The sequence below is a fragment of the Gossypium arboreum genome, chromosome 2 (assembly GCF_025698485.1).
Source record: "Gossypium arboreum isolate Shixiya-1 chromosome 2, ASM2569848v2, whole genome shotgun sequence".
In the NCBI taxonomy this organism is placed as follows: Eukaryota; Viridiplantae; Streptophyta; class Magnoliopsida; order Malvales; family Malvaceae; genus Gossypium; species Gossypium arboreum.
This window is the reverse complement of record NC_069071.1, coordinates 114,760,534-114,777,737: the sequence shown is the minus strand read 5'-3', so window position 1 is coordinate 114,777,737 and position 17,204 is coordinate 114,760,534. Positions and strand designations below refer to the sequence as shown.

The window sequence follows — 17,204 nt, the reverse complement described above, 5'->3', positions numbered from 1 at the left end:
GCAACTTAATAGTCTAAAAATAGTTAGAACTAATAAAATTTAGTTTCTTATCCAATTTACAAATAAAGTCATAAAAAAATTTTGGGGCCTTACAAAATTAGCAATAGTTAAATACAGTGCTTATATTTTCTTGTAAAGATTGAATTTTGTTGAATTTTTGTTGTTGTTCATTGGCTTCAGGTGCGATAGTTGTGGATATCTATAAATTATTTGTTGTGGATATTTAGGACTGTGTTTGTGTACATATCTTTGTATTTTTGTAGGATGGTTTCACTACTTGATAATATGTTCTTCAATCAGGGATGGTTACAGTCGATCCAGTTTTGCTGGGTCGAGTAAAAACATTCCTCATTTTTGTAATAAACTCGGGGTTAAGCTTGGAAATTGGAGAATGTTTAGTTTTGTAATGTTGAAACAAGAGACCCAATTAGATTTTTAAATCAATTCAAAAATGTAAGTAGTATAGTGGTTTATTCTGAGGTTCCATGTGACTTTATTGGGCTACTGCTAATTTCATTTGTGTTTAGAAAGCAAGATATTGAGGCACTAGGTCAAGCTTGAGACCGTTTCGAGAGAATACTTCGTAAACTTACTAATAATGGTGTCGACTTAACTATGCAACTACAATACTTATATGAAGGGTTAGACATATACAATAAGACTATGCTAGATGTTATAGCTAGAGGGAGAATGTGGAATAAAACTTCTAATGGAATAATTATTTTGTTAGAAAATATTAGTAGAAATGATAGTGTAGGAGAGTACTCGAGTTTTTAAAAAGGGACGACTATTGAAGATTAGGGAATGAAGGCAATAAAGAGAGTTGATAAGACGGCTTGTAACATCCTATATTTGACCCGATTGTCGGGTCCAAGCTACAATGTGCCACATTTGTTTTCGGAGTAACTACGATCAAAATAAACACAATTCAAACCATTTAACATTCAAATGCAAACATTATAAGCAAACAACACAAAAATCATACATTTTTGGTCTTCTACGAGCTTACGAAATCTTTAAAGTTATCCCACGGCCAAGTTTAGATTGAATTGTAAAATATTCAAATTACAAGGTTAATATCATGATGTCGTCAAATAGTTTGTCACATCACGATGTCAGGTCACTTGATGTCGCGATATCACTCACTGTTTTGACCTCGTCGAGACGACAGGGTTCCTTGTCGCGACGCCACATACTGTTTCTGCAAAATCTAATACCCTTGTCTTGCAATTTCATCCAAACAACAAATATACTCATTCAACTTAGTATTCAACCATTCTATACTAAATTTAAAACACAAGACATGAATATTTACACCTTGTTCAACATTATACAAAAGATTCATATGCAACAAGCTAACTACTAAAGTAATTCCAACCAAACACAAACATTCACACCTATATATCATTAGGATCATTATCATTTTCAGCATTATACCATTTCAACCATATTCATCAACTATTTATAAGTTACTACAAAATGATTAACCAAAGCATACATCAACATTCTCAATTCAAAAGTGAATTTAGACATAGTCTACTAACAAAATAGCCACAACCTACGTACGTGCCAAACAACAAGTGAAAGAGGTACACAAACATTGTCGAGTCTGGGATCGTTGATTGGATGCTGAAGTCCACACTCGGGATCATGAATTAAATCTAACCTGAACACAAAAAACAAATCGTACGCTGAGCAAAACGCTCAGTGGCAAACCTATGATTGAAGTTAACATAAACATGATTATGCAAATGCGTACATATAATTCAAGTTCAATTCATAATCAATCTCATGCCGTTTATATCAAATACTTCAAACTCCAAATAACCATTCTTAAACCAATCTTAATTGCCCACTCAAGTGTATCTTTATGTTAGCCTATTCATTTTCTTTCACAAGTCTATTCATCAACTACAAAATTATCTTACCAAACATATCATAAGCTTGAATTCAATTCTTTAATATTCTTTACACATTCACATATTCTGAATTACAAGTATCATTTCAATAATTCTCGAGTCTATAGCTTGGTCTTATTCAAGTAGCCTTCAGGCCCGTTTTCAACTCAATTCATATGGCATCATATTTCACATTTCCATTCTATTTCATTTCATAATCATTTAATCGGTTCATTTATGTTTAACCCTATTAACCAGACATGGACTCGGTACGGATACATGGATTCGTCATCCCAGGTTGTCTGGTAATGATAACGCTGTAATGATATATGTAATACCACCCCGAATTGTCCGACAACAACAATTTTTTCAACTCAATAAATATATCACCCTGGGTTGCCCAGAACATATGACTCAACTCATAATATCTACCACCCTGGATTGTCCGGAAATGATTTTTTTAAGTACTCTGATCCTATGGCATGCCAACTATATTCGATTCGGTCCAACAATTAATAGAATAACCAAATTTCAATTTCAATATACAATCTGATTCATACTTATTCATTCTAATTTTCATCATCAACTTATCAATTCAATACATAACATACATATACCAACTTAAGGTCATAGCAATTTCACATATCAATTAAGTCATAAAATTTTTTATTTTATTCAATTTAGTCCTTATTTCGATATTCAATCCAAATAATATCAATTTAGCTCAAGCAATCATCAAGAACTCACCTCCAACTCCATATAATGAAGAATGATATAAATATGCAGCAAATAAATGGTTTCCAAATCATAGAATTACAAACTAAATATTCTGAGCTACTCGTCAACGACTCTAGATTTCCCTTTCCCTCTTGATAATCTAGGTTGATGTTAGCTACAAATTAATATAAACATAAATCACTATCAATATTCAGCCAATTCACAATCAATTATTAATTTATCTAAATTTTATAATTTATTCAATTTAGCCCCTAAAATTAAGACTTACCTAACTTTCAATTTAAAGCTCCAAATTGAGTTTCGATTACACTATTACTCGTTAGAAACTTCCTATTTCTCATTTCTACAGTCAATTTTACAATTTATTCACTTTAGTCCCTAATGTACAAAACTATTAATTAAGTTTTATAATTTAGTTATTTTTCATATCTAAGCTTAAAATCTATAAGTTTAACACATAAATCTTCAAGAAATCAACAACAATAACTTTCTAAAACTTTAACAGTTTTATAAATTGGTACATAGGCTAACTAAATCAAACTCTCATGGCCTCAAAATTATAAAAATTACAAGAAAATGATTAGATTACACATGCCAAATTAAGGTCGAAAGCTTCAAATCTTTCTTAGGTTTTCTCTCTTTTTGGTTTCAATATTTGAAGGAAGAAGATGATGAAGTTCATCTCTTTCTTCCACTTTCCTTTATATGTTTATAATATTAGTTTATTTACTTTAATTTTAATTAAACTAAAATTTATCGAATTTTTGAAGAGCATTATCCCCTAGGAGGGAGAATTGAGTATTAAGCAAGGATATGGTCAGTCCTTAGAAGTTGAATAGTCTCATTATGAAGATTTAAGGATGGGTAGATATAGAGTTCAAACAAGCTCGTATAAACCAATTAGACTGGTGGAGACATTGTAAGAAATCTCTGGGACCATTAGAGGATGCGTCGGAAAAAATGATCCCTTAGGTGGTTAAACCCCCGATGTTGGAACTAAAGCCTCTATCAAAGAACTTTAAATTCAAGTATCTGGGAGACAACAATACTTTACGTGTCATCCTCGTTGGTCATCTATCTTCAAAAAGAGAAGTAACTTTGCTCAACGTTCTGAGAAAACAGAAGGCTATTGGACAATTGCTAACATTAAAGGCATTAGTCCCACATTGTGTCAACACAAAATTCTGCTTGAAGATGGAAAAAAAACTGATTGTAGATGCTTAAAAATATGCATTTTTTAAATATTTTACTTCTTTTTCCTTTCACCAAACATTGGATGGAAAAAAAAAATTTCCTTTCAATTTTTCTATCTTTCCTACCAAACACACTGTGCAAAGAAAAAATTATATTTTTCATCTTTCTATTTTTTTATCCCTTTAATTTTTCATCTTTCCAATTTTCTTTCAGAACTACCAAACAAATCAAAACCTTGAATTTGCTGAGGACTTGAGATTCATGATTATAGAACTGGAAGGGGAGGCCTCGAAGATTGTTAATCACCTTGACAATGATCTCCAACATCTAACTTCAACAGGGGATTTAATGCAATGAATAAATTATGAATATATAACCTCGTGTTTTCTCCCACTAATAAGGTTAATATTTATATAAAGTACAGGGGTGTAAACAAAAAAGGCGAAAAGCAAGAACCTAGACTCAAAGCTAAATAAGTAACAACACTTATAGAGAGGGTTGGAAATACATACAGCTGCTTCGTTAGCACCTGTTATTTGTAGAAACATGTTTTAAAGAACAGCCCAGAACTTCTTTCTGCAAATTAGCAATGTTTCTCTTTGCTTCTCCTTGTTTTCCAGAATATGTGATTCAAACTCCCAAAGGAAATTCGGAGTAAGATCTTGAATTCTTGATATAATAGAATCCTCATCTCTAATTATAACAAATCCCTGAGACAAAAATGTAAAATGAGAGTTGAATCATAATTAGCAACTTGGCTTATAGACTAAGTAACCAATCAAGCAGAGATGATGTTAGATGTCAGTCTCCATCCACCTGCACTAGACATAATAGCCGGAACATGTCATAAAAAAGAAAAACCTTTAAATCTTTTACTTTGGGCCTCATCAACATGACTAGCTCGGGTTTGTAGCTGAGGGAAAATAAAGGGAAGGAAAAGGAATGAAACAGAGAATAGACGGTATGAGACAAAAAAGGCTGAAATAGAGGAACTCTGGGGAGATAAATATAAGAAACAAGGTAAAGATTGAAAAAACAAGAACCATGAGCGGGAAGTATCAGTACTTGATAACACTACCTAGCCACCCAACGTAAATACTTGGTAAATAAATTATACTAACTAATTCAGATAACTGAAAACACACACACACACAGAAATACGCACATAAAAGAAAACTTTAGTAAATCCCTAAATTATGGCACAAATTTCAATAATTTCAATAAAATAGATCAAAATTGCAAGACAATTTCAATAATTTCCCCCAAAAATTAGGCACTTCTGAAAAAAAGAACGATTATATGTTTATGTTGGATGCTAATGACACTAATGAAATAATGAATGATTCAAAATCAGAACGGTCTGAAATATCATGTCACAATCTCAATGAAACAAGTACCTGAGGTCTTAAAATGCGGTCCATCTCAAGCATGATATCCTCAAGCTGGCAACCTTCTCCACTATTTTTATATTGAGAGAAAAGTTGGTTGGCATGCAGTAAATCATACGTACGTGGATATGTTGAAAATGGTTCACACCTGAAAATCATATATGTATCAATGACTACTAATAAGATCTGAAGTAGCCAAAAGAACTATCATACTGCCTACGGATATTAGCAATAAAGTGGGATTATATAAAATCTTTCTTACCAATCATGAAAAGCACCAATTAGACCCCGGTCATAAATTGCAGATAAGGTATTTTGCATGCTTGAAGGGACTATATTCATTACCCAAACAGGATATTCATTCAAAGCGGCAGCAAAACCACCAAAAAGGGCATTCATGTCCATCACATTTCGTATCTCTGTCCTGCTAACATTCATCAGCCTCCAGTAATAGTGAACTTGTTCTTGCCAGAAGTTGGAGTCTGAACTAAATTCTTCTCTGCTGATGCCTGTTATAATATATAAAAAGATTATCATGTTGGATTAAATAACATCTCCTAGTGTATTAAGTTACACTGACAATATGCCCAAAAAATAAGGTGAAATATGGCATGATGTAGTCTAGTACAATCTTCCAAGTCAAACAGCTCAAACCCCCAAAATGAAACAGTAACACTTAGCAAGAGATAGAGGATCCAGGATTTTGGAAGGAAAACAGAACCAATGAAAATGGTTTAGAATTATAGATTTCAAGTCCATAAATCCTTCTTTTTTTATTAAAAAATTATTAGAAAATTAGATTATTGTACTTTGACAGTGTAGAGAGTTCTTTGGTAGAGAGAAGACTATGTTGCTTGGACTTGAGTTTGGGATATGGTTATGTATGTAAGTTTGAGACGCATCAATCAACTTGAATCTAAGATACAAGAAGATGATAAAAAAGGGTCAAAAAGAGAACAGGTGCAGGGACTAGTCGTAGAATTTGAGTTCACAATGACATAATAATTATGCATCTATAAGAATTAAATATTGAGCATGTTTTTTATTAAAAGTTCAACATTTGTTAAATAAAGTTCTGAACAAGGAGCTTTCCAGTGAAAAAAGAACTTTCAGCAAAGCAAACCAAAGGAAGTCACATTATAGTGCCCATGATTACTTTTGCTACTTTATGTGAAAATATAACTTCCTATAAAACATTTTTATTGGTTTTACGAAATATTACATTAATAGCCAAAATCAAGTATCTATAGATGTTTCATGATAACTGAATGCATTTGATCAATATTCACTTAACCTGCAATCAATCTCCATGTAACATGGCACTAAAGTAATATTAAAACCAAACTATTTTTCAAGAAAGGAGCTCAAATAACCATGTGCCAACACCATTTTCCAGATCAAGAAAATTTTTTGACAAAGATTGACCACAAGGGTAACCAACCTATGTCATAGCTCATATTATCAGATGATATCTCTAATGCATGTAACAAGACGATAAAATCAAGATAAAAGAGAAACACCACGTTTGAAAGCTCAAGAGCAAAGTCCAATACATAAGTTAGCTATAGCATGTCAGTGCCTACTACCCTTGGTCAAGGCCATGAAAGAAGAAAGATGATATTATCTAAGGCCTAATTGGTTGAAAGTCAAAGATACAACAATAAGTCAAATCATATCAGCTATATTGCAACAAAGAAACCATAATCCCATTCCTATGCTTAATTATCTGCTAGAATCAAGTAAAAAAACAGTTTTTTTTAACAACAAAGTTGTTCTCCCATCTTGAACTAGATGACTCAAATTATGTGTGCTGCAAAATATATTATGCAGGCAACTGCTTCACAATAACGAACTGGTAAATGGCTATAAGCTATGATAACTTTAAAAACATTAAAAGTACTCGGATTTAAAAAGCATCAATTAGGACCTGCTGATCAAATTATAAAGTAAATAGTGTCATGATTTATCAGTTTGCGCATGAAATCAAGTCCATTAATTGAATTAGGATTGTGTCCAAAATATCCAGTAAAAGCACGCCACATTTCTAAGAAATAACATGTAACTTTTTTAACACTGACTTTTTTAGAAATATATAATTTGAATTAGAAAGAATTCAACAGAAACTAATAAAACTAAGAACTATTTTAGAAAAATAGGTGTGAGAGGAAAGAGATAAAAGGGAAGATAGAGAGAATGGTGGAGAAAGGGGAAGGTTGGGCAGCAGTAATCTGCCCTGCTTAGGGATAATGACGTGGCTGGTATGGGACAGGGCGTGCATTCCCTATGCCTGATCCCGATTTTTCAACCACCTGTCCCAATCCTCATCCTCGGGAGGAATCTTCTCTCCATCCCCGCAAGGTTTTAGCAAAGAAGGGGATTCTAACTCCACATCATTAAAAAGGAATTTAATATAAATATTTAATTATTCTTAATTTATCTCATAAAAATATATATATATATATATATAACTAAAAGTTACACACACGTGACAAATATGGATCAAAATTACAAAAGTTAATCAAACAACATTCATAAAAATGTTATAACAAGGTAATTCGTATGTGAAGTAGTAGCTTTCAGTTTAGTACTTTATTTAGCTTCCAATGACTTTGCTCTTGCATGTAATTTAGGCAATGATCAAAGGAAAAGGAAATATGTGTTTATGTATATATAACCCCCACATGGCATGAAATAATAACTTATCCCACTATGTTCTATATGGTACAGGGTATAGGAAAGAATCTAAACTATCATTTTGCAAGTAAGCTAAAGAGATGAATTTAAAAGTTTAGCACTAGATTTGAGAACAAATTTTAGGATGATCTGTTTTTGGATGAATCATCTATTTGACTAACAATGTTAGCCTAATTGATAAATTGAAGCAAAGTTCAAATACTTACCATGCATTTTTAAACTTGAGAAGCTAAAATTGGTTGACTAAAGTTTGGGTTGGATACCAAATGGGAAAATATGAGTGATCTCAAAACAAATTTAGACACATGCAAGCTGAACTGACCGATTCTACTGAGGCTCTCCGAATACACTGACAGACGCTCAGGCCTAGGAGGGAGCTTCTTGGTAGCTGTTGTTGCACCTGCTAGCTGTATACAATTCATTAGAGGAGTCTTCCATGATGGTTTAGTCTCGTCTACGGCATCACAAATATCAATGAGTTTCAACTCTGCATTATGCTTAAGGCATGATGGATCTTCCTCTTTGATCCAGATAGCAGTCTGAACCTTTCGAGCAGTAAGTTTCCAGCACATTCCTGTAGTCAGATCAACCAACTTGTCCCAAATTACTGGATAATCTTTATCCTTCCTATAAGCTGGTGGAGCCGAATAGACAAAATATCCCTTAGGTCGCAAGAGGCGGTTCACTTCCTTGAGTAAAATACCATCTAAGGAAACAATATGATACAAATTGAAATTAGGGAACTCAAATCAGAATAGAATAATGTACAAAAAGGCTAACAATGTGATATCTGAAACCTATTGGTGTCAAACATGCCCTTTTTAGATTCAATCATATATTTTAATAACATATTACCACCCATAACAGAAATGGACAGGAAATAAGCATTAAAGCAGGAAAAGGAGGCTGCTGAGTAGGACGAGCTGCCTCCAGCATGATCATCTTTAGCTCAAGATTTCAATGCATAAAAATATTTAAGGACCACAGGACATCAGAGTATTATAATTTGTAGTTTAACTGACAGGAATTTGTTTTTCCCAACATGACACTCTCACAGAAACATTTCAGCAGCACGTATTTGAGTGTCTTTCATTTTAATCCAACTAGTAATCTACCAAACATAACACTGACACTAAAAAAATTAAAGTACCTGCAAATCATGAAATGACTACTTCACAAAATATATCAAAGTCATGAATAAAGGTTTCCACACCATAAAAAATGTTACACCTCATCAGGTAGCTTGCCCTCCGCTCACCAACTTTAAGCAGTCAAACTCAGTGCGGACTTACAAATACTAGTTATCCTTTTTAAACCACTTAAGAATATTCAAGTCTTTAGTATATTCATTCAATTTGGGGGAAGAAAAAGTCACAATTATAATAACCAAAAGAGAAAAAACTACAAACATTATGCGACTTTAGGAATTAGATCCATAGGTGGAGATTTATGCTACAGATTTGAAAAGGAACTTGCTAGGTGCAACAATAAAGAACCTTTCCAAACTATCTAATCAGGCAGCAGATGGGACTAATTGCTGTTGATTACATGTGTGACTACCAATAGGCTAATGATCTTATTTCTATATCATGAATGTTATCCGGAATGGATTTTCTGATAGCAAGATTGTTCAGAAACTTATATTTACCTAATATTTGAGCATTGGTCATGAAGAGAAGCAGAAATTAACTTGAATATAAAGTGTGCAATAGAGAACAGAAAGGTACCATTTTCATGCCAATCAATACGACATCTAGAACAATGAACCATCTCAAAAGAGTTACTTGGATATGGCAACTGTTTTGAGGCTATGACAGAGATCATTGCACCAATTCCTCGCTCTAAAGCAAACTGAATCTGATTTTCATGACCATCTTTGGGTGCAAAAGACATTGTTTGTATATCCAAGGGAAGAAGATAAGCAGAGAAGCTGGCCACTCCACATCCAACATCGAGAACTTGAACTACCCCTGCTGAACGCAGGTCACCTGTTTCGTCAGTTGCCATATTTCCTAGTCTGAAAGTCCAACAACATGCAGGAAAAGAAAAATCAATAACGCCTGGAACTAAAAAAAAAATGGTGCTTACAAACATGTTATAAAAGAAATTGTTAAATTTAGTTCAAATCCTAAATCATGCACAATAAAAATGGATAAATTAAATATATAATTCCTAAATGAAATCCACACATTAACAATTCAACAACCTCATTTTTCACCCAGGCCTAGGGGAAAGACAGTCAATGATTCAAGATGGAAATGGACAATTCAATTCATTCAGGCCCACCATAAAGAAGATTAATCGGTGTCCAGACATCGGTACAGAAATCAACTACATCTTAACCTCAATCTGGATGAGCTTAGCTACGCAAGTCCCTTTTTCAAGACAAAACTAAGCAGTCACATATACCCCAATGACACATATCATTAGTGACCAGAATGATTGGAAGGTAAGAACATTCATGCATACACAAATCAGTAATATTATCTCAAAATTCTGACAGACTCAGAAAGGAATGCAAGGAAGTCTATGCCCTACAAGTAGACTTGTATTACCAGTTTTAACCCCTACCCACTTTTACACAGGGCTAGAAATCTTCTTAATTCCCAAAAAATGATTTGCAAGCAAGATTTCCATCTAATTTTTCCAGCTATGAATAGAAGAGTTGTGGATAGCAAGAGGAGTCATTCATATCCTTTATGGCAAGTAACCCAATGGAAACAAGCAGGGCCTCTGACCATAGTATTTTCAGATTTCCCCAAGAGAGGCATATTTAAAACGTTCCACCAGAAACCATATAGAAGAGATATTTGCTGGACCTATAATCAAAATATATGTGATTTTCCAATCTAGTCAAAACTGAATAGGATAAACAACAAAAGATAGGCATATGACTGCTACCAAAGAGAAATAAGGTCCAAGGTTCAAAACCCTGCTCCCATCTTGGATTCTGTGATGTGTAACAAAAGAAAACAAAGAAGGGGGTAACGACAAGTTACTATATACCCAAACACAGAAAAACAAATGGCACAATCGGAGAACTTGGAGTTGGGAGAAACTCTTCATCTAATTATTTCATCATATTACAGCAACCAGAATTCACATTTATACCTTCTTCCCATTTCACTAGAAAAATATTTTGAATAAGTTTTCTTACACGCCGATCAGACTTCCTACTTTTTATTTATTTTAAAAAGAAGAAGATCGCTAAGATGGAAATCCATCCAAAACTTCCTCAATGCTACACTAAATAGTTTCTACTCTATATTATAGGTTAAAATAATTTGAAAAGTAACACTGAATTCTGTTAGGATAAAAACCTATCTCAAGGCAATTGCAAGAAATATGTAGACCATTTATGAAATAAAATCAATGTCCATACCTTTGAATGTACTCAGCTGCACCATGCTTGAAATGAGTGCCACCACCTGGAAACCACCACAGCTGATTTTTCTCATGCACCCAGTTTTGTCCTCCTTTAACTTCAGCTAGATGTGTATGATTCACATTGCTTCGCCAAACATAGTCCCTGCTCACTGGCCACTTTATGGGAATTTTATAATCTAGTGGTGGTGGCACCAAACAAAATAAACGCTTTGCAAGTGGAGGGCAGTGTCTCTCTAGCTCTTCGCTTTTGGAAAGATTCAAGTCTCGAGCCAATTGCTTCACATAAGAGATATCATGACAAGGGATATACTCATTGAACTTCAATGGACATATATTCATTCCATTTGCTGGGACTACAAGTGGTGTTTCTCGATAAGTAAGAGAAACTTTGTTAATAAATGTAGAGATAGCTGCAAATGTAGAAAGATAAACCCATATGATTGCCGATAAAAGGTTTGAAGTTTTCAGTAACATAGCTAGAAACTTTATATGCTATTAACAGTTCAACATGAGGGCGTTACCAAAGGCTAAAATGAGGTAAATAACTGAATCCATATATTTCCACTTAATAAACAAAACCTTACACAAGCTCCCGTTTTAAAATGTGGGGCATAGGATGTTACATACAGTGAACCCAGTGCACTCCACAATGTAGATTAGCAGACAGTTTATTTGACTAGCTTCCTTTTGTTTCATTTTAGCTTTAGTTCTCTTCATTCTCCTTTCTAAGAGGAAGATGATAATATGCATACTGAATCATACCTATAAGTTCCAACGGGGTACATTAGCTAGACCTACTCTTTGCATCATTAATAACAGTTTGATATACACATGGACATGCCTATAAGCAATCCAATCTATTTTAGTGATCAAAGGTAATCATCATCATCATCTCGCAATGCAAATTGAACAAGCAATAAGCAAGCAATGTAGCGATATTTTGCACATCAAGACCTAAGCCCAAGTAAACTTCAATCCACAATATGAAATTTAAAAATTAGAAAAGGGAAGAAAAAATGGAAACCAAAAGATCACAAAAGTAAACAATCCTTCCACAGAAGCTATCATCTTATGTGACTTCACACAAGAGAACATACCATACAACTTAACTATGAAAAAGCTGTCTTTTTCCCTGAGCTTCAACTTTTGGAAAATCGGCCATCCATTATATCATTAAAAAAATAACAATTTGCTTTCAGTTGAAGCTAGGAATAAAAGAAAAAGACACCAAATGGCACAAAAATAAATAATAAATGTAATTGCTTTGTATTAGGCATGTAATTGGTAATGGGTATGAGCCATTTTCAAGAGAATGATGAGCTAATAGTAAAGACCGAAAGCTACCAGCTGGAGACGAAGACGATGAAGAAGTTTCAGAAACTTGAGAGACATAAATGGGAGCATTATTGCCGAAAAGGTTGCCAAGGAAGAAAGATCCAAACATTAGAAGCAATGACACCATTATCATCTGCCCTGATTTTGAATCAAACGCCGAGCCCAGCGCGTACCCTCCCATTTCTTCTGTCGTTGCTCTGTGCTGCCTCTTCCTTTAGCTTCTTTGTTATCCCAGAAACAACTTGAAAATTCAGATCTCTGTTCCTTGAGCTTCAGCTTGGAGTTCAGCAATAAAACCTCTTCCAATCCCTTCTAGAGTTCTAGAGCTCCCAGTTAGTAAAGCGCATATCTCTGGTAAGTTTTTAAATGGAGTAGTGTTGCAAACGATCAATTTTACAGGAAAACACTTTCTCAGTTTTCCTTCATCTTTTTACTATAAAAACTTTTCTTAATAAACTACATTTTATTTGATAAAAGTACTTGTTAAGCTGCTCTACTTAGATGTGGATTGCATTTCGGCCCAAATTAATCCTGATACGTATTTCGGCTTGAGGATGCTGCAACACCCCTAGGACGAGGCCACTTAAATTGTCAAGGGTGTTTTCGTCCATACAGTTTCAATCAGTTATGCTTAATCATTTGTATTGGGATATTGGGGATTTTTCCTTTCATTTTTAGTTTAGATTTTAGATTAGGGTTTGGATTCTTTGTAAACTCTCAATTCCAATTTCAGTTTTATTATTCAATTGTTAGTGTTATTGTTTCGAATTATGGATCGCGGATTGTGGATCGCTCACTACTTGTTTCGAATTTTCAATTCTTGTGTACAATTAATATTTGGAATCCAATTTCTCTCTCTCTTTTTTTTATTTTGATATTTATTAAGGTTTGAATTTAAATTAGGGTTTTCTGTAATTAGATCTATGGGTAATTAAAATCCGAGGGAAATTAACAAGTGGATGTGGATTAGTTAACGAACGTTTTAGGCTTTGTGTTAAAATTATCTGGATTAGGTTGAGAGAAATTAAATCCTAATCTTGACGACCCTAAAAAATTATTTAAGTAGATAAGGTCGAGAGAGATAACAGTTTTTGCTGACTAATTAGGTTAGTTAGAGACTAAGAGTAATAACTAGGTTAATTACTAGTTAAATGATTAAAATCCTAGATTGAGAGTTAACTATGAACATTGAAACGAATTAGTGTTCTGTTTGCACATTTGAGAAATTCGTGATTGTTTCAATTAGTTTTTATTTTGCATGTTTTCTTGCTTTTCAATGGATTAGCATTGATATCTTCTTTCGTTCATAACTCAATAGGAAGATTGAGGTGTTCTAAAATGTTTTTTTTTTCTAATTTTAAAAATATTAAAAAGTAATTTTAGATTTTAAAAATATTTTATATATTTTAATTTTGTTTTTAAATTTTAATGATTTTAAATTTTTTTAAAAAATTATATTACCTCGTGTCAACATGTCATTGGGGGTAAAGTTTTATATAGATAGAAAATTAGGGAAAAAAAGCTTTATAAGAAATAAATAGAAGATTAGGCAAAGCAATTAAATAATAATAATTTACACATGTCAGCTGTCGAGTGGTCCATCATTGTCACATCTAGGGGTGAAGTCAGAAAATTTTTTTAGGGGGGCCGGATGAAATTTTAATTTTTTATAGTTTATATTTTTATAATTTATAAATGATTAAATTAAATTTTTATAATTGTAGGGGGGCAAAGTGCAATTTTACTTTTACTAATTTAAAATTTTTAAAAAATTTTAAGGGCCTAAAATGAAATTTTTCATTTTAGGAGGGGCCGGGGCCGAGGCCCATGCCAGCCCCCTGGCTCCGCCCCGGGTGACATCATCCTTTAATAGATAAATTTTATGAGATGTCATTTTTTAGTTGAAAGCTGTTGATGATGGTGTCGAGTACAAGAGCGAAATTAGAAAAAATTTTGGAGGGATGGAAATAGAATTATAAATTTGTGTAGAGTGAAAATGTAATTTCTTTATTATAAGTTTATAACTTTATAATTTCTAAAATGTATAATGATAAATTTAACACTCAATACTTATAGTTTTTGTCAGTTTGCCTCTTATTTTTTTAATTAAATTTAACAAAAATGCTGACTAAAGCATTAATCTTTTAAAAGCATGTTTGGCGTGCAACTCTTATAACAATTTACGAGACTTCACGCTAATATAACATTAATTATCTTAAATGTCACTTCAAAAATAATTTGAAATTTATAAAAATATTCAAAAAAATAAAAATTCATAAAAAATTAAACAAAAATGAATTGTTATGTGACTGCCATGTTAAATGCCTTTCTAAAAAGACTAACTTATATTTTTATTATTTTAAGAGAGTCAAATTATAATTTTATCATTTTTTCAAGGACTAAAACTTTATTTTTCCATTTTAAGAGAGGTTAACACCCCTGCCTCGCTAACGCCGCCCCTAATGGTCAACGCTTATGCCGTAAATTGAGAGTTGCCCATTGCGGCGTTGAAACTAATTGAGGCTGAACTTGAATCTAATTGCTTTAGTCCATCACTTACATTTATGTTTACATTTAAGATACCAACATTAAGGAATTACTTGGTTTTGTGTTTTTGACTGTTTCCATCCTTCAGTTCTCTAAAATGTTTTTCTAATGCAAGCCAAGTATTTGACATTCCTCGTGTGTCATGAGGTAGGGCACATCAGACCATTGGCTAAGTCAAGGAGTGTGGCAGGGCTCGCCTCGTAAAATGAACTTAAAATTTTATATCAATTAATTCGATCAACTATTAAGTCTAGTTGTAAGGTAGTTTAAAATTTACATAGAAAATAATGAATAAAAAAATATGGTATGGGTTTATGGGTTTTTGTTATAGTTAATAATGACTTTTGATTCCGTACTCCTTTCTTCATTGTCAATTCGACTTCTAGATGTGTTAAAAGAAATGGAAAATGTAAGAAAACAGAAGAAAATGTAGGAAAACAGATGGAGATAAAACAAAAGAAAATGAAAAAAAAAAGAAAAAATGAAGAAGAAAAGTTTAAAGAACATAAAAAAAATGCTCAAAACGAAAAAATATGGGAACCGATTATATAATTTAACCTAAAATTTTTATTTAAAATGATGATTTAACATGCCATATCAGCTTACTGTTACACCTTTAAAGACAATTAACGGATGGTTTAGTGACTAAAATGTTACAATACGATAACGTAAACGACTAAAACATAATATTTTAAACATAAATGACTCAAATGTAACTGAGGTAAACAAAAGTGACCATAGGTGTAGTTTACCTTTTATGCTTTGATTATTTCTATTCTTATTTTTATTGTGTGATAATTCACTTAAATTCAGGGGCGAAGCTAGAAAATTTTTTTTAGGGAGCCGGATGAAATTTTAATTTTTTATAGTTTATATTTTTATAATTTATAAATGATTAAATTAAATTTTTATAATTTTAAAGGGACAAAATGTAAATTTACCTTTACTAATTTAAAATTTTTTTAAAAAAAATTAAGAATCTAAAATAAAAATTTTTATTTTAAAAGGAGCCGGGACCAATGCTAGCCCCTAGCTACACCACTGCTTAAATTTGCGCTTTTTTTTTTTTAATAAAGCACCAAATGCATTTATTAAAAAATTGAAAAGAGTAAACAATGCCTTCATCTCGTCCAGCTGTCAAATAAGCAGCAGACCAGATGGGAGATGCCTTAGGCTCCTAATAGCAATTTAGCCTTCTCCAGAACTCATTTTTCCCCTCTGCATCAGATAAAGACTAGTGTGAGAACGGGCAATTCTTAGCCTAGATCCTTAACAAATCTTACTCTCCATCCTCACTACCCATCGGGATTCTTCGAAGTTTCAAACAACCCTACAATCCTTCGGTCTCCGTGCACAACTACCTACCTGACATTCTTTAGTCTCTGCCATTATCTTTGATTAATAAATGCTCCAATTTCTAGGGGATTTCTTCCTTAGTAAATATGGACAAATTCTATATTTGACTTCATATAAAACAAAAGGGACCAAAAATAAGAAATGTCAAATGAAAAATCTTCCTCTTTTCAACCTTAAAATAAAATTTCCATACGACCAATACAAAAAGCAAATAGTAATGATTTTATCTTTGGCCACCTTGCATGCATTTTCCGCCCACGGATGGATACTCTTTTTGTTCATATTGTAGATGTAGTTGTATCCCATTGAGCTATCATTTATTCTATATTTAATGTACCGTGAGGTATATGGTTTTCAGGATAAATAATTAATATACATTGAAAGATAACGAAGAGAATAGATCGATTTTGGAGAGAAATAAAAAACGTATTTTCTTTAAAAACTTGACACATTAGTTTTTTTGGTCAGATGATTAGATGTTAGTACAACTTTCTTATGACTAAAGGACAAAACTATTAATATTTAACCATTTAAGTAAAAGAGCTGATGTGTCAAGTTATTAAAGAAAACATGTTTTTAAAAACGTCAGTAAAAAACGCTTCCTGCTAGACGTATTTTCTATTTCTCTCTCTAAAATTAGCATAAATCCATAATTACTTTTTAAAAA

The 17,204-nt window shown here is 32.7% G+C and overlaps 1 protein-coding gene across 2 annotated transcripts; it reads right to left on the bottom strand.

Moving 5' to 3' along the window:
• Positions 1-1,371: 1,371 nt before the first annotated feature.
• Positions 1,372-13,393, bottom strand: LOC108467048 (probable methyltransferase PMT7). Of its 2 annotated transcripts, none has more exons than XM_017767510.2 (8): positions 12,644-13,393; positions 11,295-11,709; positions 9,640-9,929; positions 8,235-8,618; positions 5,481-5,727; positions 5,228-5,366; positions 4,343-4,540; positions 1,372-1,666 (listed from the first exon to the last, which is right to left on the bottom strand). In XM_017767510.2, the coding sequence occupies exons 1-7, from the start codon at positions 12,813-12,815 to the stop codon at positions 4,382-4,384; spliced, it is 1,806 nt and encodes a 601-aa protein (XP_017622999.1). In that variant the 5' UTR covers positions 12,816-13,393; the 3' UTR covers positions 1,372-1,666; positions 4,343-4,381. The 2 variants fall into 2 exon arrangements, with proteins under 2 accessions (XP_017622999.1, XP_052881195.1); XM_053025235.1 differs by having other exon boundaries at positions 4,360-4,540.
• Between the last annotated feature and the right edge of the window lie 3,811 nt (positions 13,394-17,204).